Source organism: Anolis sagrei, chromosome X, assembly GCF_037176765.1.
Source record: "Anolis sagrei isolate rAnoSag1 chromosome X, rAnoSag1.mat, whole genome shotgun sequence".
NCBI classification, from domain to species: domain Eukaryota; kingdom Metazoa; phylum Chordata; class Lepidosauria; order Squamata; family Dactyloidae; genus Anolis; species Anolis sagrei.
In genome coordinates, this window is record NC_090034.1 from 8,994,040 (window position 1) to 9,018,649 (window position 24,610).

Consider the following 24,610-nt stretch of genomic DNA (forward strand, 5'->3'; position numbering starts at 1 on the left):
CTGAGCCAGAGCTGGGATGAAAAAGGTCTCGCGAGAGTTGGTGCGGGAGGAGGGAGATCCAAGCAGAAGAGAGAGAAGGAAAGGCGAGCGGGAAGAGAAGCCATGGCTGAGGCGGGAGGGTGAGTCCTGGCACGTGACTACTCTCGTGCGCATGCGTTTGTGGTCACCTTCTGGTAGGCCTGGACCAACTTGGGCCCTGCAGGGAGTTTGGGACTCCAACTCCCACAACTCCTCACAGCCTCAGGCCCCTTCCTTTTCCCCCTCGGCCGCTTAAGCGGCCGAGGGGGAAAAGGAAGGGGCCTGAGGCTGTGAGGAGTTGTGGGAGTTGGAGTCCCAAACTCTCTGGAGGGCCCAGGCTTGAATTAGACTGTAACACAGTTTGTTTACATCTGTATAACTTCTCCCTTCAATGGCTAGGCTGTATTATCTGTTTGTTATGATCTCTCGCCTGCATTGTATTGAATTGCAAATCTATATAAACAAAAATGTAATGTTCATAGAATCATAGAATCAAAGAGTTGGAAGAGACCTCCTGGGCCATCCAGTCCAACCCCATTCTGCCAAGAAGCAGGAATATTGCATTCAAAGCACCCCTGACAGATGGCCATCCAGCCTCTGCTTAAAAGCTTCCAAAGAAGGAGCCTCCACCACACTCCGGGGCAGAGAGTTCCACTGCTGAACGGCTCTCACAGTCAGGAAGTTCTTCCTCATGTTCAGATGGAATCTCCTCTCTTGTAGTTTGAAGCCATTGTTCCATTGCGTCCTAGTCTCCAAGGAAGCAGAAAACAAGCTTGCTCCCTCCTCCCTGTGGCTTCCTCTCACATATTTATACATGGCTATCATATCTCCTCTCAGCCTTCTCTTCTTCAGGCTAAACATGCCCAGCTCCTTAAGCCGCTCCTCATAGGGCTTGTTCTCCAGACCCTTGATCATTTGAGTCGCCCTCCTCTGGACACATTCCAGTTTGTCAATATCTCTCTTGAATTGTGGTGCCCAGAATTGGACACAATATTCCAGGTGTGGTTTAACCAAAGCAGAATAGAGTATGGGTAGCATGACTTCCCTAGATCTAGACACTATGCTCCTATTGATGCAGGACAAAATCCCATTGGCTTTTTTTGCCGCCACATCACATTGTTGGCTCATGTTTAACTTGTTGTCCACGAGGACTCCAAGATCTTTTTCACACGTACTGCTCTCGAGCCAGGCATCGTCCCCCATTCTGTATCTTTGCATTTCATTTTTTCTGCCAAAGTGGAGTATCTTGCATTTGTCACTGTTGAACTTCATTTTGTTAGTTTTGGCCCATCTCTCTAATCTGTCAATGTTCGTTTGTGGGATGGACAGAACTCAAAAACCAGTGGGCCAATTGACACCAAATTTGGACACAAGACACTTCACAACCCAATGTACGTCCTTCACTAACAAAAATATGATTTTGTCATTTGGGAGTTGTAGTTGCTGGGATTTATAGTACACCTACAATCAAAGAGCATTCTGAACTCCACCAATTATGGATGGAGTTGAACCAAACTTAGCACAGAGAACTCCCATGACCAACAGAAAACACTATAGAAGGGTTTGGTGGGCATTGACCTTGAGTTCATTTGGGAGTTGTAGTTGCTAGGATGTACAGTTCACCTACAATCAAAGAGAATTCTGAACTCCACCAATTATGGATGGAGTTGAACCAAACTTGGCACACAGGACTCCCATGAGAAACAGAAAACACTGGAAGGAGTTGGTGGGCATTGACCTTGAGTTTGGGAGTTGTAGTTCACCTACATCCAGAGAGCACTATGGACTCAAACAATGATGGATCTGGACCAACTTGGCATGAATATTCTATACGTCCAAATATGAACACAGATGGAGTTTCGGGGAAATAGACCTTGACATTTGGCAGTTGTAGTTACAGGGATTTATAGTTCACCTACAACCAAAGATGGATGGCATCCTTGAAGTGACTGGACTGACCTTGAAGGAGCTGGGGGTGGTGATGGCCGACAGGGAGCTCTGGCATGGGCTGGTCCGTGAGGTCACGAAGAGTCGGAGACAACTGAACGAATGAACAACAACAACAACAACAACCAAAGAGCATTCTGAACCTCACCAACGACAGAATTGGAGCAAACTTCCCACACAGAACCCCCATGAGCAACAGAAACGTCAGGAGAGAACACAGATGGAGTTTGGGGGAAATAGACCTTGACATTTGGGAGTTGTAGTTCCTGGGATTTATAGTTCAACTACAATCAGAGCATTCTGAACTCCACCAATGATGGAGTTGGCCAATCTTGGCACATAGGACTCCCCTGACCAACAGAAAACACTAGAAGGGTTTGGTGGGCATTGACCTTGAGTTGGGAGTTGTAGTTCCCCTATATCAAGACTCAAACAATGATGGATCTGGACCAAACTTGACACGAATACTTCATGTGCCCAAATATGAACACAGATGGAGTTTGGGAGAAATAGAACTTGACATTTGGGAGTTGTAGTTCCTGGGATTTATAATTCACCCACAATCAAAGAGCATTCTGAATCCCACAAACGACAGAATTGGGGCAAACTTCCCACACAGAACCCCCAGGACCAACAGAAAATACGTAAGGCCATCCAGTCCAACTCTCTTCACCATGGCAAAATAACGTAATGAGTTCTCCTGACAAAGAGCCATCCAGCCATAGATATATTTATTTATTTATTTACTTCATTTATATACCACTTTTCTCAGCCCTCGGGCGACTCAAAGCGGTCAACAACAGCAAAATTCAATGCAAAACATCATAAAACGATGATGGGACAGTTAAAGCAATAGCATCACCAACAATTAAGCATCAATATAACAATCATTAGCGTCTCATCAGTAAAATCAGAATCCAATCTCATCATCCGTTAATCCGTGTCATTACACTGTTTAATCGAATTCTTGTTCAAACAGCCAGGTCTTCACTTTCCTCTGAAACGCCAATAGGGATGTGGCCGATCTGATATCTGCAGGCAGGGCATTCCACAGCTGAGGGGCCACCACTGAGAAGGCCCTGTCTCTCGTTCCCGCCAGACACGCCTGTGATGCAGGCGGGACAGAGAGCAGGGCCTCCCCAGGTGATCTTAATGTCCTAGTTGGTTCATAGGAGGAAATGCATTCGGAGAGGTAAGTAGGGCCGGAACCGTTTAGGGCTTTATAGGCTAACGCCAGCACTTTGAATTGTGCCCAGTAGCAAACTGGCAGCCAGTGGAGCTGGCGCAACAGGAGTTGTATGCTCCCTGAGTGCCGCTCCTGTTAGTAACCTGGCTGCTGAGCGTTGAACTAGTTGAAGTTCTGAGCAGTCTTCAAAGGCAACCCCATGTAGAGAGCGTTGCAGTAGTCTATACAGGATGTAACCAGAGCGTGGACTACTGTGACCAAGTCAGACTTCCCAAGGTACGGTCGCAGCTGGCACGCATCATAGGTAGATATGATTCACACACACACATAGATATAGGGTATATAGATAGATAGATATGATATAGATAGATAGATAGATAGATAGATAGATAGATAGATATGATTCACACACAGAGAGATATAGTATCATAGATTGGAAAGGGACCCTTAAAGAAGGACAATTGTATGTTGCATGTTCCAAAATAGGCAAACCAGACACTCTCCACATCAATACTGACAAGGAAACAGCAAGAAATACTGTTTATCCAAAAGCATCAAGATATTACATATATTAGAAACCAACTCTTTATCATTACTTTATTTTCCAGATCACCCCACTGGGCCTCAGCAACGCGTGGCAGGGGATGGCTAGTTTATACAATGTTACAACAGTCTCAACCCTTGAAAACAACACTTCTGTAGGGATTAGACATCTCTGGAGATTTTGAAGCAGAGGCTGGATGACCCTCTGTCGGGGGTGCTTTGATTGTGCATACCTATCAGGCCGAAGGGGGTTGGACTAGATGCCCTTTGGGGGGTCCCTTTCAAATGGTTGAGTCTTCCTCCTTTGGAAGGTTTCTAATTGAGGCTGGGTGGTTATCTGCTGTGTCCTCTTCCCTTGCAGAAGGGGGTTGGGCTAGATGCCCTTTGGGAGTCCCTTTCGAAATGGTGAAATATAGGCTTCAAGCTGTTTATGGTGATTGTGTTGATGTGAGTACTGTGTGTCATTGGGCGAGTAAGTTTAAAGATGTTGAGGTGAGAACAAACAGAACTTGGATGACAAACAGAGAGTTGGACGTCCTGTGACAGCAACCACCGAGTTTCACAAGCAAAAGGTTGACAGATTGATTCAGGACAATCGTATCACTCAGAGAGAAATTTCAAGCATAATCGGCATTTCACAAGAATGTGTGGGTCACATTATTGCTTTGTTTGGCTAATGGAAAATCTGTGCACGATGGGTGCCCAGGATGAGAGAACTGTGAGACGCTGGTTGCAGAAACAGAGTGTTGACTTCAGAAAACTTGTTCATTGTTGGCAGAAATGTATCCAATTGCCTGGTGATTATGTGGAAAAGTGAATAGTGGTAGTTAAAGAGCAGATTCTAAGGATTATTTCTGCATTTGATTTAATAAAATATTCCCATCCAAACCCAAGTAATAAAGGTGGAGGCATTACTTTTCATTCAACCCTTGTATCTTTCTTGTCCCATTTCTTCATAGATCTCCTCTCCAGTTTCTCTTGACAATCCTATTACTATGGCTAGTATATTATGTCGACTTCCTAAAATGGCTTGCCCATGAAAGAAAATGGACAAAAATACCCACACATGAGCATTTTTACCTTTGGGACTCACAAAAATGCCCCTGGATGTGTCTCATGAAGTTCAGATTTGCCTACATTCATCTATATAAAGACATTTGGGAAATGGAGTAAATAATTCATCTATTGGTTCTGTGTTGGGTTTAGTGAATCTTTTGTTGACCTTTTGTATCTCATTCCTTTGCAGAAATCTGATGGAGGACACAGAGGGAAATACCTTGGTCTTCTCTGTTTTGAAATCATTCAACGAATTCATATCGCAGTCGGCGGAGCAAACATCTTTGATGACTCCACAGTTTCCTCAAGGCTCTCTGCAGACACAGTACCAGCAAATGATGAAAGTAAGACCTTGGTTTGTTTGCTCTTTAATGCATACATTTATTTAAGGGCTTGGGCATCAATTAAAATGCATTCAGAATACTTTCAGTACTGACCAGGGGGGTTAAGTACTGGTGTCGTAATTGTTTGTGATTACATAAACTGAGAGGCCCGTGGCCTCCTTTTGTTTCTTGAGGCTGTTGCTTTGTTTACTTCATAAATATTGATAAACTAGCTTGGGTACCTGACGTTGCCCAGGTTATTTGAAAAAGTCATTTTTGTAATTGTAAACAGTGCATAAGGTTGTGGGTGAACTACAACTCACATCATGGCAGGTTAACCCCCTGAAACTCCATCAGTACTTAAAGTTCATTATGTTGGGCAAGTTTGCTCTAGATGTCTCATCAGAGGGGTTCAGTGTGCTCTCTGGCTGTAGTGTAAACGACAACTTCCACTATGGTGAGTCAGTCCCCTCAAACCATTCCAGTAGGCTGAGTTAGTCATGGGTGTTCTTTGTGCCAAGTTTGGACCAGGTCCATCCTCGGTGGAGGTCACAGTTCCCTGGTTGTGGGTGAACTACAATTCCCAGAAAGGAAGTTCAGCTTTCTTCAAACCCCACCAGTAATCAAATTTTGGCATATCAGGTATGTGTGCCAAATTTGGTCCAGATCCTTTGGTGTTTGGGTACACAGTGCTCTCTGGATGTAGGTAAACTACAACTCCCCCAAATCAAGGTGAATTTTCCCCAAAGACCTCCAGTATTTTTTGCTGAACACTGGTCCAATTCCATCCTTGGTGGAGTTCAAGGTGCTCTTAGATTACAGATGAACTGTAAATACCAGTACCTACAACTCCAAAAACTACAACTCCAACGGCGCTCCATGCAGTCATGCCGGCCGCATTACCTTGGAGGTGTCTATGGACAATGCCGGCTCTTCGGCTTAGAATTTGAGATGGGCACCTACCCCAGAGTCAGACATGACTGGACTTAATGTCAGGGGACAACCTTTACTTTACCTACAACTCCAAAATGTCTAGGCCAGTTCCCCTCAAAACCTACTAGTTGGGCATATCGGTATACAGGCCAAGTTTGGTCCAGATCCATCATGGTTTGGGTTCGTAGTGCACTCTGGATGTTTGTGAAGTACAACTCCTATAAATCCCTCCAGTGGTTTTTGTTGGTCATGGGGGCTCCGTGTACCAAGATAGTTCCAGGTCCATCATAGGTGGAATTCAAAGTGCTCTTGGATTACAGGTGAACTATACATCCCAGTACCTACAACTCCTATAAATCACGGTGAATTCTCCCCAAACCCCTCCAGTACGTTCAGTTGCTGATCAGTTTCTCTGTTTGCTGTTTGCCATGGAAAAGAATAGGAAAGGGTTATGGTTATGGTTATAGGAAAGGGTTATGGTTCTGAGAGTGCCTTGGACTGCGAGAAGATCCAACCAGTCCATCCTCCAGGAAATAAAGCCCGACTGCTCATTGGAGGGAAGGATACTAGAGACAGAGTTGAAGTACTTCGGCCACATCATGAGGAGACAGTGAAGTTTAGAGAAGACAATTATGCTGGGGAAAGTGGAAGGAAAAAGGAGGAGGGGCCGACCAAGGGCAAGATGGATGGATGGAATCCTTGAAGTGACTGGACTGACCTTGAAGGAGCTGGCGGTGGTGACGGCCAACAGGGAGCTCTGGCGTGGGATGGTCCATGAGGTCACGAAGAGTTGGAGACGACTGAAAGAATGAACAACAACATGGCAGTGGCAGTTGTCATGCAGATTCCGGAGAGACTAAGAAACTTTGGGATGTCTGAGGTGGAGGAAACACAGAAAATCTGGGATGAAAGGGAGAGGCAGTGGGGGGGGGGGGGGAGTCATACAAATTCCACACCAATGGAGACAGTAAGAAACACTGGGATGCCTGTGGTGGAGGAAACACATAAAATCTAAGATGGCATTGTCCCCATATGATAGCCTTCACAGGTGGTGGGCAGTGTGGTGTTTGTGGAGGACATTGTCAGGGCTCTTGGACATGTTTACAGTGCTCACTATAACCTGCAATGTGATTAGAGGGAAGTCCTACAACTCCTATAAATCCCAGTACCTACAACTCCTATAAATCATGGTGAATTCTCCCCAAACCTCTCTAGTATGTTCAGTTGCTGATCAGGTCCTCAGTTTGTTGTGTGCCATATGGAGAATCAGAAACACTGAGATGTCTGTGGTGGAGGAAACACATAAAATCTAGGATGAAATTATCCCCGTATGGTAGCCTTCACTTGGGAGGTGGACAGTATGGTGTTAGTGGAGGATATTGGAGGGTTCTTGGACGTGTTCATGGTGCTCTCTATAACCTGCAATGCCATTGGAGGGAGGGCCATTGGTGTCTCCTGAGCAGTGGGAACTATAGCTGTTTGTGGAGGCAGGAGCTTGTCTGTGTATGTGGGCACCACAGCCACATACACACATACATATTTTCACTTTTTTATTATGTGTATAGAAGATAGATAACGGCGCTCCATGCAGTCATGCTGGCCACATGACCTTGGAGGTGTCTACGGACAACGCCGGCTCTTCGGCTTAGAAATGGAGATGAGCACCACACCCCAGAGTCAGGGGACTACCATTACCTTTTTATAGAAGATAGATTGATGGATATAAGACACTTGTAAATGGATAATTATTTACATTTTGTACACTGTTGCTGGTGCTTCATGTATCCTTACAGCCTTTCACTCTTCCATGTTTCGGCTGCCAGCTTATTAGCATAGGCTCCTCTTTCAAATTCCTTTCATTACCTTTTGCCAGTAATGGAGGTAGCTTCCTCTGATGTGCTAATCATGTACGTTTCTCCTTTAACCGCAGCTTTAACTCCTTGGCTAAAGCATGCTAAGAGGATAATTTGGATAGAGACCACAGGCTTCTGTTATCTGCCCAGTGTGGGCAATTCTCATTTCCAAAGGAAGAATTTTTACTTGGTTATAAGGCAATGTTGAGAGGCAGAAGCCTGCTTCAGCTTGTTTCCTTTGTAACATGAAGATGAACGTTGCTTCCTTCAGAGAGACTGGGTTTCGTAAAAGCTCCAAGAAGGACCCTGTTTGGCTTCTCATCCAAAGGTGTAGCTACTTCCATAGCGACTGATCTGGATGCTTCTAGTCTACCTCATGTATTGAGCCCTTTGGTGGAATATAAGAGGCAAACCCGTATCACTTCCAGAATGGGTTGAGGTGTTTCACTGAAAAACTTTGTAGGAACACAATCTGTGACAAATCTTCTTTCCTTCCTTTCTTGGCAATGGTCAGCTGGAAGAGCAAGCTGGACAGATCCAGTCAGGGACCCGGCTCTTACAGGTGGAACGGGAGAAAATGCAGATGGAGTTGAGCCACAAACGGGCTCGAATTGAGCTCGAGAAGGAGGCTAATACAAATGCAAGGAATTTTCAGGTGAGTTTTCGACTGTCCCTGTCTGATTTTACCTGGTTGATTTTCTCTCGTGTCCTCTTGTGATGTCTAGGTGCAAGAGAAAGTTCAGAATGCAAGGTTGCTTTTGAGGAATGGTTGGTTTCCTTTTCTTCTGTCGAGGGCCAGGTTTCTTCCGGACTAGCATGTCGAGGGTTGTATCATCATATATGTAGTGCTATCAATGTACGTTTAGTAGTAAAACAACAGCAACATGCAAATCAAGCCAGTTACATTTAGTGTATAAAATATATCTCTGGTGGGTGAAACAGAAAGTATTCGAGTCAGAACCCAAAATGACCAAATGCTGTTGTCCTATCTTTTATATTTGATGTCTTCATGCTCTTTCCTTTCTGCAATGGGCCCATAGAAGGAAGACAGATTACCATTCACAGACTAAATAAATCTCTAGCAGAGGCCTTTGAAAGTTCAGAGTTCCTAGCTCTGCAGGTAGCCCAGGTCTGTTTAGGACCATTTCAACATGATTTATTATTTATTTCTTTAAAACATTTGCATCCCGATCTTCTCTACCTCCGTAGAGGGACTCAGACTGGCCAACAGCAAGGATTCGATGCTAACAATACAATCTAAAACATCGTACATCAACAATAAATTAAAATACATATAGACTAAAATACATAGAAGCCAGTTTGTCAAGATAAAATCATGTCCCACTCAGTCCACATTTGTGGTTGATAACTTTAGTTAATTGCCAGTCTCCGCCATTATTCTGGGAATGTCTCGTTCCATAGCCTTTTTTTTATAGAGAATTTAGAGAACTGTGACATTGACTTGGGAGATGTAACTGGGACTTGGGGTTTCGAGTAGGGCAAAGACAGCATAGCATAGTGGTTTGAGTGTTGGACTACAACTCTGGAGAGCAGGCTTTGAATCTTCACTAAGCCCTGGAATCCCACATGTCACTCAGAGTAAGTCACACACTCTCAGCCTCAGAAAATCTTGTGACAGGTCACCATAAATCAGAATCACATTGAAAGCACACAACAATGATAGATCTTATTTTAGAAAAACAGCAACTTTTAGAGATTTTTTTGTATACCAATAGCGACTTGAGAAACTGCAAGTCGCTTCTGGTGTGAGAGAATTGGCTGTCTGCAAGGATGTTGCCCAGGGGGTGCCCAGATGTTTTGATGATTTATCATCCTTGTGGGAGGCTTCTCTAATGGGAGAGCTGGAGCTGACAGAGGGAGCTCATCCATGCTCGCCCCAGATTCAAACCTCTGACCTGTCAGTCTTCAGTCCTGCCGGCACAAGGGTTTAACCCATTGTGCCACCAGGGACTCCTAAAATCATCACCTTTTAGTGATCATAACCTTTTAGAGAACAACCAAATACAAGGCAATTATCTTCAACAACCTGTTGACTCTGATCTTTTAGGAAACTGAGAATATGCCGGTTCGTAAAAATAGCAGTTCCTCAGAAGTGTTTTTCAATGCCCAAAATATATCTACTCTCCCATAAAACAACTTGTTTATATTATGCACCCAAAAGACAAAATAAAGTAGACTTTGGTAAAAATAACATATTTGGTTTACTCACAACCTTCATGTGTTCAGCATACGCAGGTACACAACTTATCATTTAGTTATAGATATTGTTGAGGACTTTCATGGCTGGAATCACTGGGTTGTTGTGAGTTTTCTGAGCTGTATGGCCATGTTCCAGAAGCATTCTGTCCTGACGTTTCACCTGAATCTATGGCAGGTCTCACAAGCTTTGAGGCCATAGAACCTGGAAAACTCACAACAACCCAGTTATAGATATATTTGAGATAGTTTCTTTGTAATCTAGTCAGAACATCTCTCTCACAATAAAGAGCAGACAAAGGTTTGCAAGTCTGCAATCTGAGCAGTCCCAAAGTCTAAAGAAGTCTGTGCTCTGTGCTCATGCCAGAGCGGATCATGTGGTCTGCAGCTCCTCCAACAACTTCTCAGGAAAGACATAGAGTTAGGAAAGAAAGCTGCATTCCAGAACATACTTATAATAAGCAAGTAACAGGATTATGGCTAAACAAATGACTAGAGGAGACTTGAAGAAGGTTGTAATTTCCAACATCTTGTGGCACAATACATGACAAATCTAGGATCTGAAGAGCCAAAATGGCAACTAGCCTGTGTGATGTGACTGCATATATTAGTGTTTCTCAACTTGGGGCTCAAGACCCCTGGGGGGAAAATTTTGAACAGCTGTCAGAGAGTTTGCCAAAGACCACCAGAAAACACAGTATTTGTGGGAGGTTTGGCCCAATTGTAACATTGGTGGGATTCAGAACGTTCTTTGATTGTAGGTGAACTAGAAATCCCAGCAACTACAACTCCCAAATGTCAAGGTCTATTTTCCTCAAACTCCACCAGTGTTCAAATTTGGGCATATTGAGTATTAATGCCAAGTTTGGTCCAGATCTATAATTGTTTGAGTCTACAGTGCTCTCTGGATGTAGGTGAGCTACAACTCCCAAACTCAAGGCCAATGTCCACCACCAAACAATATTTTCCGTTGTATTGTCGAAGGCTTTCATGGCTGGAATCACTAGGTTCTTGTGGGTTTTTTCGGGCTATAGAGCCATGTTCTAGAGGCATTTCTCCTGACGTTTCGCCTGCATCTATGGCAAGCATCCTCAGAGGTACCAGAGGTACCCTACCTTTGAGGATGCTTGCCATAGATGCAGGCGAAACGTCAGGAGAAATGCCTCTAGAACATGGCTCTATAGCCTGAAAAAACCCACAAGGACCTAATATTTTCCATTGGTCATGGAAGTTCTGTGTGCCGAGTTTGGTTCATTTCCATCATTAGTGGAATTCAGAATGCTCTTAGATTGTAGGTGAACTATAAATCCGAGCAACTACAACTCCCTAATGACAAAATCAACCCCTCACAACCCCACCAGTATTTAAATTTGGGCATATTGGGTATTGGCATAGGTCCAGTGAATGAAAATACATCCTGCATATGAGATATTTGCATTATGATTCATAGCAAAATGACGGTTATGAAGTAGCAATGAATATAATGTTATGGTTGGGGGTCACCAACTGTATTAAGGGGTCACGGCATTAGGATGGTTGAGATCCACTGGCATATATTGCCTACGTTTTTGCCACATATGAAAACTTAACATGCATTTTTTTCCTGTAAAGTGGTTCAGAAATTTAGAAGCTTTAATGCAGGCTTCACACAATAAAGAGCTGAAGTTGGATCAGTATTGTGGCTAAGAACAGACGAATAGCCGAGGAGGTTCCTGTTTCCACTTTTGAGTCAAGTGATTTTGTGGATTATTCCAGTGTCAGTTCAACCCCAAAATCGAGCTGAGTCAGTCAGAGAAACACTTAAAATCCTCATACCAAAAAAAAAGGAGCAGCATTAATCCAACATTGTGGTAATTACCCTGCTCAGATTCTGCATTTTGGGAGCCATGTGGATAAGGTTTTAGGAACCTTGTGCCGATTTGCATAATCCTTGCTTAGTATGTAAATCCGTAGCTTGTTTTGCTTTGATTAGCAGAGCAATTTGCTACGCGTTTTCCAATAAGCGCTAATCAATTTGGGTTGGAAGTAAATGGAAACTGCTGGAAATACTTTTGGAATTCGTAAGTGGTGGTGAAGGTGGAATGAAATCTCTCAGCAGAATTCAGTCTCTGTGTGTCTTATACTGCTTTAGACTGTTAGAAGGCACATTTACAACATGCATATTTGTTTTAGCATTAATGCATAGAGTGCAGTATTCAGGCTTCAGGTATATACTCACATGGTGCATATTTGTGGGGTGATTAAATAGGATGTGTGAAATGTGACAATTGTCCATAAATGTTTTCAGGGAGGCTTAGCATACATGTCCTGACACTAAGGAAGGCAATTAATTTGTGGGAAGTAAGTGGGGAAACAGAACCATTAAAACAATTAGTTCTGCTTTCAAGAAAGTTGTTTTGTTATTATAATTGTATAGCGCCATCACTGTACATACTGCCTTACAAGTACAAGAACAACAAAACAGTTCCCTGCCCTCAGGCTTACAGTCTGGTTACGACATGACACAAAAGAAAACGAGGAGAGCAATGTGGGAGTTTTAGAATAATAGAATCATAAAGTTGGAAAAGACCCCATGGGCCATCCAGTCCAACCCCATTCTGCCAAGAAGCAGGAATATTGCATTTATTTATTTACTTTACTTGTATACCGCTCTTCTCAGCCAATTAGGCAACTCGGAGCGGTTAACAATAAGAAGCAGCAAAAATTCAAAGCAACACCATACAGCCATTTAAAAAACAATTGACACACTAACACATTAAGCAAATAACATCAGTGACCATCAATAACATCAATAACAGTTCAATAGCGTCTCATAACTAAAATCATAATCCAAGTTCGTCATCCGTTGTTCCGATTCCTATAATTAATTGTAGTTCATTGCACTGCATTCAAAGCACCCCTGACAGATGGCCATCCAGCCTCTGTTTAAAAACTTCCAAAGAAGGAGCCTCCACCACACTCCAGGGCAGAGAGTTCCACTGCTGAACGGCTCTCACAGTCAGGAAGTTCTTCCTCATGTTCAGATGGAATCTCCTCTCTTGCGGTTTGAAGGCATTGTTCCACGTCCTAGTCTCCAAGGAAGCAGAAAACAAGCTTGCTCCCTCCTCCCTGTGACTTCCTTTCACATATTTATACATGGCTATCATATCTCCTCTCAGCCTTACTTCTTCAGGCTAAACATGCTCAGCTCTTTAAGCCACTCCTCATAGGGCTTGTTCTCCAGACCCTTGATCATTTTAGTTGCCCTCCTCTGGACACATTCCAGCTTGTCAATATCTCCCTTCAAGTGTGGTGCCCAGAATTGGACACAATATTCCAGGTGTGGTTTAACCAAAGCAGAATAGAGTATGGGTAGCATGACTTCCCTGGATCTAGACACTATGCTCCTATTGATGCAGGCCAAAATCCCATTGGCTTTTTTGCCGCCACATCACATTGTTGGCTCATGTTTAACTTGTTGTCCACGAGGATTCCCAAGATCTTTTTCATACGTCCTGCTCTCGAGCCAGACATCATTGCCCCCCATTCTGTATCTTTGCATTTTGTTTTTTCTGCCTAAGTGGAGTATCTTGCATTTGTCACTGTTGAATTTCATTTTGTTAGTTTTGGCCTATCTCTCTAATCTGTCAAGTTTATTTTGAATCCTGCTCCTGTTCTCTGGAGTATTGGCTCTCCCTCCCAATTTGGTGTCATCTGCAAACTTGATTATCATGCCTTCTAACCCTTGATCTAAGTCATTAATAGAGATGTTGAACAGGACCGGGCCTAGGATGTTGTTTGTTTTGTTTGTTCTCGTGCTGAAGCTTAAATAATGTGTACCTACTACACATTAGAAAAGAAGACTTACAATGTGGTATTTATTTATCATGTCAGAAGCAAATTGAGCGTATAGTTATAATGGATTTTAAAATGCAAACAAAGTTGAAAACTTGGCTTTAGACTAAATGCCCTTTGACCAGTAGCTGGCCACTTGGAGTAGGCTGTTAGGAATTGTGGGAGTTGAAGTCCAAAACACCTGGAGCCCAGATTTGCCCATGTCTGTTATAGGGAGGGTACCTCTGTTTTCAAATAGTTTTTTTTTGGTTTTTCTTTCTTTCTTTCTCTAGCGGGAGTCTGACCATAACCAAGACCTCAAAAAACGCATCAAGAATTATCAGGACAGGGAGGCGGAGATTGAAAATAAGCTCCAGGAACAAATTGAAATCAACAAAACCTGTCAGAAGAACGCCGAGTCCTTGAATAAGAAGCTGCAGGATAAGGAGAATAAATTGGCTGAAGCCAATGAGGTAAAACCAATCCTGTTTTTCAAATATTTACCTCTTGCAGTTTCTGAGTATACTTTGGGATTGATATCAACAGCTGTTACACTTGGGACACATGATAATATTGATAACATGAACATTCTCAGTGTTTTGATTTTTGTTTCAGGAGATGGCTGAACATTTCAATAATGGAAGGTTTATTTTTTTATGTGTCAGGAGTGACTTGAGAAACTGCAAGTCACTTCTGGTGTGAGAGAATTGGCTGCCTGCAAGGACGTTGCCCAGGGGACGCCTGGAGGCTTCTCTCATGTCCCCGCATAGGAAGCTGGAGCTGGCAGACAGCAGCTCACCCCATCCCCGGATTCATAATCGCTGACCTTTCGGTCAGCAGTCCTGCTGGCACAAAGGTTTAACCCATTGCGCCACTGGGGGGAGCCCCCGGTGGCACAGTGGGTTAAACCCCTGTGCTGGCAGGACTGAAGACCAACAGGTCGCAGGTTTGAATCCGGGGAGAGGCGGATGAGCTCCCTCTATCAGCTCCAGCTCCTCATACAGGAACATGAGAGAAGCCTCCCACAAGGATGATAAAAATAACAAAATCATCCAGGCGTTCCCCTGGGCAACGTCCTTGCAGACAGCCAATTCTCTCACACCAGAAGAGACTTGCAGTTTCTCAAGTTGCTCCTGACACAACAAAACAAACAAACAACAAAAACCAAAAACTGGGGAGTTGGTTGTCTCTGGCACCCAGTTTGGCGTTCCAGTGGTGTATTTGTGCATCCTTTCTCCTCAGACAATCACTGTGCTGAAAGGGAAGATATCACAGTGGAAGGTGGTCTAAAGAGAGCATTTGTCAAGAATTTGTCAAGCTCCCATTGTTTATCAGACGAAATGGAATCGGAGGTGTTTTTATAAGACCACCACAACAGGACATTGTTTTAACAAGGAGACGCTAATGATGCTGGTTTTATTGTTTCTGTTGTGCTTTTATATTGCTTTTAATGTTTTAATTTGTATTTTGATATTATGTATACTGACTTGTTGTAAATTGCCTTGAGTCGCCGACAGGCTGAGAAAGGCGGTATAAAAATACAGTAAATAAATAAATGAATAAAAATAGATAAGAATAAGGAAAAAATATTTAGTTACTTGACCACAGCTGCAAAAATCGTATACGCTAAAAAGTGGAAAGAGAAAGATACACCAAGCATTGAAGACTGGATATTAAAAGTGTCAGACATTATGAATATGGACTGTCTTACACAAAAACTCAGAAACAAACAAGGGAAAATATAAGAGGAGACTGATTGGACTACAGTCATGAGCTTTATAGAGGAAAGAATCCGATAGGAGAGAGTAAAGGCACAGGGACAGAAAACAAAGGAAATGACACGGGAAGAGAAAAGGAAGACTACAAATGCCCTCCAAACACCAACCCCGCACTTTTGGCTTCTGTTTATTTTTATTTTTCCCCACCCCTTCTTGATCCTATCATTTATGTTACTATCAAAACCTTAATAAAAATATAAATAAATAGATTACAAAACATGATGGGTTGTTTGGGTGTAGCAATAACATTGGGATGAAATGTGTAGTGACTGATGCATGGTTTATAATTCTGGAGTAGCTCAGGTCACTACAATGAAGTCAGAGAAAGAAAGATATACCAGACAGGTCGACAGTAAAGAACAGGTAGTTTACCCTTTGTGGTTCGGAACAACATATAGAATCATAGAATCAAAGAGTTGGAAGAGACCCCATGGGCCATCCAGTCCAACCCCCTGCCAAGAAGCAGGAATATTGCATTCAAATCAGCCCTGACAGATGGCCATCAGCCTCTGTTTAAAAACTTCCAAAGAAGGAGCCTCCACCACACTCTGGGGCAGAGAGTTCCACTGCTGAACGGCTCTCACAGTCAGGAAGTTTTTCCTCGTGTTCAGATGGAATCTCCTTTATTGTAGTTTGAAGCCATTGTTTCGCGTCCTAGTCTCCAGGGCAGCAGAAAACAAGCTTGCTCCCTCCTCCCTGTGGCTTCCTCTCACATATTTATACATGGCTATTATATCTCCTCTCAGCCTTCTCTTCTTCAGGCTAAACATGCCCAGCTCCTTAATCCGCTCCTCATAGGGTTTGTTCTCAAGACCCTTGATCATTTTAGTTGCCCTCCTCTGGACACATTCCAGCTTGTCAATATCTCTCTTGAATTGTGGTGCCCAGAATTGGACACAATATTCCAGGGGTCGTCTAACCAAAGCGGAATAGAGGGGTAGCATGACTTTCCTAGATCTAGACACTATGCTCCTCTTGATGCAGGCCAAAATCCCATTGGCTTTTTTTGCCGCCACATCACATTGTTGGCTCATGTTTAACTTGTTGTCCATGAAGACTCCAAAATCTTTTTCACACGTACTGCTCTCGAGCGAGGCGTCCCCCATTCTGTATCTTTGCATTTCGTTTTCCTGCCAAAGATATGTACAGTGTCATCAGTTGCATCCACTCACATAATGTCATTTTATGAGAGATTTAAAATGGTCTCTCTTTGTCCTTGTGCTGAAATTCCTTCAGCAGCTCATGAAGCAAGAACACACTCCAAACTCTCTCTCTCTGCTTCACTCTTCAAACTTTCTCTCTGCACCTGCATAGCTCAAGCCTGAACAAAAATGTAACAGTATACAAAAGTTCTAGGCTCCGCTTGCTTCCTGGGCATTGCCTGACCAACCAGCTTCATCATCTTATTTTACAGTTGACACACACACAGTAACTGATTCCTTGCATGCTCCAACAGAATTTATTATCTTCTAGCCGTCCCCTGCCATGCGTTGCTGTGGCCCACATGGCTGTTCTGTGTGGGAGTTCTGGCCCAATTCTATCCTTGGTGGGGTTCCGAATGCTCTGTGATTGTAGCTGAACTACAAATCCCAGGAACTACAACTCCCAAATGTCAAGATTCTATTTTCCCCAAACTCCACCAGTGTTCACATTTGGACATATTGAGTATTCGTGTAGAGTTTGGTCCAGATCCATCATTGTTTGAGTCCACAGTGCTTTCTGGATATAGGTGAACTACAACTCCAAAACCAAAGGGCACTGCCCACCAAAACCTTCCAGTATTTTCTGTTGGTCATAGGAGAACTGTGTGCCAAGTTTGGTTCAATGCCATCGTTGGTGAGGTTCAGAATGCTCTTTGATAGTACATAAACGACAAATCCCAGAAACTACAACTCCCAAATGACAAAATCATTTTTTTTTGAGTGAAGGACATACATTGGACTGATAGGTGTCTTGTGTCCAAATTTGGTGTCAATTCGTCCAGTGGTTTTTGAGTACTGTTAATCCCACAAACGAACATTACATTTTTATTTATATAGATTATTATTTATTTACATTTATATGTAACCCTTCTCACCCCGAAGGGGACTCAGAGCGGCTTACAAAATATATCTACATACATTTTATTATTAGCATAGTACAATATCAGTATTATATATGACGGTGCTGGAGGAAAGTGCTGAGAGTGCCTTGGACTGCGAGAAGATCCAACCAGTCCATCCTCCAGGAAATAAAGCTCGACTGCTCACTGGAGGGAAGGATACTAGAGACAAAGCTGAAGTACTTTGGCCACATCATGAGGAGACAGGAAAGCCTAGAGAAGACAATTATGCTGGGGAAAGTGGAAGGCAAAAGGAAGAGGGGCCGACCAAGGGCAAGATGGATGGATGGCATCCTTGAAGTGACTGGACTGACCTTGAGGGAGCTGGGGGTGGTAACGGCCAACAGGGAGCTCTGGCGTAGGCTGGTCCATGAGGTCACGAAGAGTCGGAGACGACTGAACGAATGAACAACAACAACAATATTGTACTACACCATTATACTGTAATATTATTAGTAATATAATAATATATAATATAATAAATATAATAATACAATATTTATTTGTCGTGTCACGGCAACCAGTCATTTATATTACATTTCTAACAGAACAAAGCAAACAAACAGACAAAATACAAAACGTGTGAGTTTGGTAGTTGATTAAATGTCCTTTGACCAGTATCTGGCCACTTGGAGTGCTTCTGGTGTTGCTGCAAGAAGGTCCTCCATTGTGCATGTGGCAGGGCTCAGGTTGCATTGCAGCAGGTGGTCAGTGGGTTCTTGTAGGTTTTTTCGGGCTATAGGGCCATGTTCTAGAGGCATTTCTCCTGACGTTTCGCCTGCATCCATGGCAAGCATCCTCAGAGGTAGTGAGGATGCTTGCCATAGATGCAGGCGAAACGTCAGGAGAAATGCCTCTAGAACATGGCCCTATAGCCCGAAAAAACCTACAAGAACCTAGTGATTCCAGCCATGAAAGCCTTCGACAATACAGGTGGTAGGTGGTCAGTGGTTTGCTCTTCTCCACACTTGCATGTCGTGGATTCCACTTTGTAACCCCATTTCTTGAGGTTGGCCCAGTCTTCTGTGTGCCCAGTGAGGAGTCTCTCATTTGGTATCAGCCATTGGTTGAGGTTCTGGGTTTGAGCCTGCCACTTTTGGACTCTCGCTTGCTGAGGATAATACAATAAATATAATAATATAATGCCCACATCCTTTGGATATGGAGTAACTTAGTTCAGAAGTCACTGATTTGTACAGCTCTTTTGGAAACTTAAATGCTGTTGTCTTTGGGGGGAAATTATGCAGTTTCTATTAGAAATTCAGCTGCAGAGAAAACATTCATATGGTGTTGCGTGGAACAATTTGCATCCTTGTGATGGATCCTTGTGTAGATGCAGAGTTTAGCTTTGAATCTTGCTCTTTGCATGCCAACTTGAGGTTACCTCCTTAATTGGTGCCGACAGTAAGGGTGACAGATGAGAGCGCAAAGCATTGGCTTCGCCTTTGTTCTGAAACGACGTCTTCAAAGGTCTGATTATGAGTTTGTGCTCCTTTGCGCTCATCGGCAGTTTTTGATCAGAGGCAGTTGGTTGTCTCTGGCACCCAGTTTGGCGTTCCAGTGGTGTATTTGTGCATCCTTTCTCCTCAGACAATCACTGTGCTGAAAGGGAAGATATCACAGTTGCAGTGGAACTTACTGGATCAGGAGTTACAAATGAAGAACTGTGAATCGCAGAAGCAGGAACTGACGGAACAGCTGGATGTACTACACAAGTGAGTAGGGGATTAACCAGGCTGCCAGGAAATAAAACCTTTAGTTCTTGGCAGCTGGTGTCACTCAGGGAAAAAAATAAAGTTTCAACAGCTTTTGATTTTTGCAGTTCAAAGGGTTGCTTTGATCAGGACGTATAGTGCTGAAAATGTGATGCATTGAAAACAAAATAAAAAAGTAGGAAATGGAAATTACTTTAAAGGAAGGGAAATATTCTAATTGCAAAAATCTTCCCCAACTTCTCTGCTGTAAGGAATTGGAATCCATATTTATTGGTGGTGCTGAGCAAGGCTAGTTCAAGGGGAACACATGCTTTCTTCTTTTATCCTTCTGTCTTGCTTCTCATGTTTTTGTTTACCAGAAATGCTGATGGTTTATTATTTCTCAGTTCTTGTGGGTTTTTTCGGGCTATATGGCCATGTTCTAGAGGCATTTCTCCTGACGTTTCGCCTGCATCTATGGCAAGCATCCTCAGAGGTGAGGTCTGCTGGAACTGGAAAAAAAAGAAACCATGAAAATGAACAAAATCTGGCTACCAGTATTAAAAAATTCTAAAATTGCAACAGCAAAAACAGCAGAGAGAAAAACAGGCAGGGACATCTAATCACCTTTCAAGAAGAGTTTGCTCCAGGCACAGTCAGCCCATTGTATGCTAATCAAGGTGGTCAGTTGAAAGATTCACACCTAGCCCAACTTACAAAAGCCCTTTGTCTCACCCTGGTCATTCCACAGATATATAAACCCCTCTTTTCCCAGTTCCAGCAGACCTCACCTCTGAGGATGCTTGCCACAGATGCAGGCGAAACGTCAGGAGAAATGCCTCTAGAACATGGCCATAAAGCCCGAAAAAACCCACAAGAACTGAGTGATTCCAGCCATGAAAGCCTTCGACAATACGGTTTATTATTTATTTATTCGAACCTGTGACCTGTCGGTCTTCAGTCCTGCTGGCACAGGAGTTTATCGAATCTGGGGAGAGGCGGATGAGCTCCCTCTATCAGCTCCAGCTCCTCATGCGGGGACATGAGAGAAGCCTCCCACAAGGATGATAAAAACATCAAATCATCCGGGCGTCCCCTGGGCAACGTCCTTGCAGAGGGCCAATTCTCTCACATCAGAAGCGACTTGCAGTTTCTCAAGTCGCTCCTGACCCGACAAAAATAAATAAATATTTATTTAAAACTTTTATATTCCGATCTTCTCTACCTCTACAGAGGGACTCAGACCGGCTGACAGCAAAAATTCAATGCTAATACTAAAAATCTAAAACATAATACATCCACAATAAATTACCAAATACATATAGGATAAATTACATAAAAGCTGTTTGCTAAGATAAAATCGTGTCCAATTCAGTCCGTATATTCAGTCCATATATTGTGATTTAGACCAGGCATGGGCAAAGTTGGGCTCTCCCTCCAGGTGTTTTGGACTTCCACAATTCCTAACAGCCTCAGGCCCCTTCCTTTTTTTCCTCAGCCACTTAAGCGGCTGAGGGGAAAAAGGAAAGGACCTGAGGTTGTTAGGAATTGTGGGAGTTAAAGCCCAAAACACCTGGAGGGAGGGCCCTACTTTGCCCATGCCTGGTTTAGACTGTGGATAGCTGCATCTCCACAAAATGTAACATCCCACCCCCTCAGGCCCCAGAACACCTGTATAGGATGTAGGTGGATGTTTGCCTGGTTTTCAAGCCACTTGATCAGTGGTTCTCAACCTGGGGTCCCCAGATGTTTTGACCTTCAACTCCCAGGAATCCTAACAGCTGGTAAACTGGGTGGGATTTCTGGGAGTTGTAGGCCAAAAACATCTGGGGACCCCAGGTTGAGAACCACAATTCTTGATGAACCATTTTAGACCTAAATGAGGTCCTTTCTCACTACAGGAAGTGCAGGGGAGTGAGTTGACCTTTTGCAGGAAAAACATTTGACACTGGAATACACTCAGTACTACATAGATATGCGCACTAAATTTGTTCCTACTTTTTTGTTGTTATGTTGATTCGAAAGCACGAAATAGGAAGCCCCCTCCCCACACAAAAATCTGCTCGACACGAAAGCTTGCCTGCAGCCTGCTTTCGTGTGCACCCAAACTTGCCTCCTTGGCTTGGAAAGAGAGTGCGTGTGTGGTGGGGCATTCAGGCAGGCAGCCAGGCCCGGACCTCGGCTGCAGGCATGTTTCAAGCCTGCCTGAACATCCCGCTACACATGCACTCTCGTAGAGTGAGGTGGCAGGATGGAGTTTTCAAGCAGGTTTGGAGGGGGGCTGCAACTGAGCGGCTCTTACTCTAGAGTAAGAGGTGCACGGCAGCAGGCATTGGCAGGCGTGCACACTTTCTGGGCCTGCCTGCATGTCTCACCATGCACACACTCTCTTTCCAAAGCAAGGAGGCAAGTGTGGCAGGCCATGCGCTGTGGGGCATGCAGAAAGGCCCAGAGCGGGCCTGTAGCTGAATGCCTCTTACTCTAGAGTAAGAGGCACTTGGCTGCAGAGACTGGCAGGCACATGCCCTACCACACATGTACTCTTGGAGAGTATTGAGTGGTGTGTGTGGTGGGGCATGCAGAAAGGCCCAAAGCGGGCCTGTACCTGAGCGCCTCTTACTCTAGAGTAAGAGGTGCTTGGCTGCAAGCACTGGCTGGCATGTTCTTTCTGGGCCTGCCTGCATGCCCCACCCCACACACACACACACACACACACACACACACACACTTTCCAAGAAGATTGCGTGTGTGGCAGGGTGTGCAGACAGACCTGGAAAGCACATCCTTGCCACTGCCTACAGCTAGGTGTCTCTTACTCTAGAGCAGAAACAGCAGGCATCAGGTAAGAAGAATGCACACCAGAAAGGGGAGCCAGTGGGTGGAAACCCCCCTCCCCTCATAATGGTCCGATTTTTGGGGTCCCAAAATGAAAGAACAGAATACAACCCTCCCAATTTCGGGAGGCTTACAAAAAAAAATAAATCTGTGCTTCCATCAAAAGCCAAAACACTAAAAGGGACAAGGTTTTCCCCGAATGCACATGACTAGTACTACACAAATAGCCCTGAGGCGAGCCCCTGGTGGCGCAGTGGGTTAAAGCACTGTGCCAACAGGACTGAAGACCGACAGGTCGCAGGTTCGAATCCAGGGAGAGGCGGATGAGCTCCCTCTATCAGCTCCAGCTCCTCATGCGGGGACAAGAGAGAAGCCTCCCACAAGGATGATAAAACATCAAAAATTATCCAGGCGTCCCCTGGGCAACGTCCTTGCAGACAGCCAATTCTCTCACAACAGGAGCGGTTGCTCCTGACATGACCAAAAAAAAAATGCCCTGGGGCTGCATATGGCCCATGAGCCATATGAATCGTATGATAGTTGCACTTTTTATCTTTCTTAGCAGTGCAATGCAGCCAAATTAAAAGTGTTAAGATTTTGGGAGTTATGCTAATGAAGCACACCAACACACTTCCAGTCAGAACTTATCTCTTGTTTGGTACATGATAAATACAATTTTAGGTGTATGCAAGATTCTAGTGCGGAACATCTACTTAAATTAAAATGTCACTATGGGAAATAATCCCGGGAACCATTAAACATTGTGTGAATGATACTTTTGTTCGGTATATAGAAGTGTTCTGCCACTGATAAATAACAGATAAAAATATATGTAAGTTGTTGAAACATGCAAGGGTGTCAAGCAAGGCTGCATTCTGGCCCCTTTGCTGTTCAACTTCTATATAAACTCCATAGTGGACCAGCTTCAAAACATGGACTTCCACCCCCCAAAGCTGGCGGGAAGACACATCTCCATCCTGCTTTATGCAGATGATGCTGCTGTACTCTCTAGAACACCCATTGGGCTCAAAAGAGCTTTGAGAGCATTAATACAACATTGCAACACAGATAAGCTCCAACTCAACTACAATAAAACTAAAATCATGGCTTTTGCTAATAGGCCCAGGACTTACTCTTGGAGCATAGATGGTCATAAAATTGAACAAGTTACATCCTTCAAATATCTAGGTGTAGTTTTCCAATCTAATGGTAGCAGAAGAGCTCATGGGGATCAGGTATCCAACACCGTGCAGGGGAGCTCAATTGCCATTCTTAAATATCTTAGGACAAGAGGGGGCCACTTCACACCAGCAGCGCTCAAGCTGTTTGAAGCCAAGTCATTAGCCCAACTCTTGTATGGGGCTCAGCTGGGTCCCTTCCCCAGTTTTGCCCCATTAGAGGTGGTCCAGTCCAAGTTTCTGAGATCGGCCATGCAGGTACCTAAATGCGTTTCTAATGCCACCCTGCGACTAGAGACGGGTTTTATGAGAGTGGAGGCCAGGGTGTGGGTGGCCATACTCAACCTCTGGCTCAGACTGTCCCGTGCACCCCTTGGCCTTGCCCCACTAACCATGGAGGATGACTTCCAATCCACATGGAAGCAGGCGGTAGCATCCAAAATCTCCTCGTTGGGATTCTCTCCAGGTCTACTATTAGCTATGGATTACAATCAAGCCAAAGCACTTATTAAACAACGTATCACAGACACAGAGCGCCAACTAGATCTGGCCTCGGCTCCAAGCTTCCTTATCAGTGAAGACAGCAGATACCTTGCCTCCCCTATGGCATATTTAACATACTTAGAGGTTCCTAATCATCGAAGGGCTTTCACCCTGGCCCGATGCCACGCTCTCCCATCAGCTGTACTCGAAGGCCGCTACCGGAAGATCCCTTTCCCAGAGAGGCTCTGCCCCTGTGACTTGGGTCATGTAGAAACAATAGAACATGTGCTCCTTCAGGGCCCGTTCTACAGGGATATCCGTGCCAGGCTTATCTTACCTCTGATAGACAAGCACCCAGGCCATTCAGGACAATTTTATACCTCCCTGCTACTTGCAGATACTAATTCAGCTACAACCTACAATGTCGCAAAGTTCTGTGCAGCAGCATACAAAATCCGCCAGGGAATGACTAGTTCCAAAAGTCAACTGTGTGTCCAGTAATCTTCTTCCCTGAATCTACAATTTGGTGATGGATCTGGGCATTGTATGTTTTTACCCTGTTCCCCCTTCTGCTCCCTCACCCATATTGTGTTTTTAGTAGTTATATTTATATTTTTAATGTACCAAATATGCCAGGTTTGTCTGGAAATGT

General features: G+C 44.0%; 1 protein-coding gene across 2 annotated transcripts in view; it reads left to right on the forward strand.

Annotated features, from left to right (window-relative positions):
* LOC137097978 (mitotic spindle assembly checkpoint protein MAD1-like) overlaps window positions 1-24,610 on the forward strand; it is a 796,577-nt gene continuing 771,967 nt past the window's right edge. The window contains exons 1-5 of one of the 2 annotated variants that reach the window (XM_067473504.1): window positions 1-119; window positions 4,941-5,094; window positions 8,374-8,514; window positions 14,183-14,362; window positions 19,359-19,483. In XM_067473504.1, the coding sequence (XP_067329605.1) occupies window positions 103-119; window positions 4,941-5,094; window positions 8,374-8,514; window positions 14,183-14,362; window positions 19,359-19,483 (617 nt within the window). In that variant the 5' untranslated portion in view covers window positions 1-102. The remainder of the gene's footprint in view (window positions 120-4,940; window positions 5,095-8,373; window positions 8,515-14,182; window positions 14,363-19,358; window positions 19,484-24,610) is intronic. The other variant, XM_067473503.1, reaches the window with a different exon arrangement.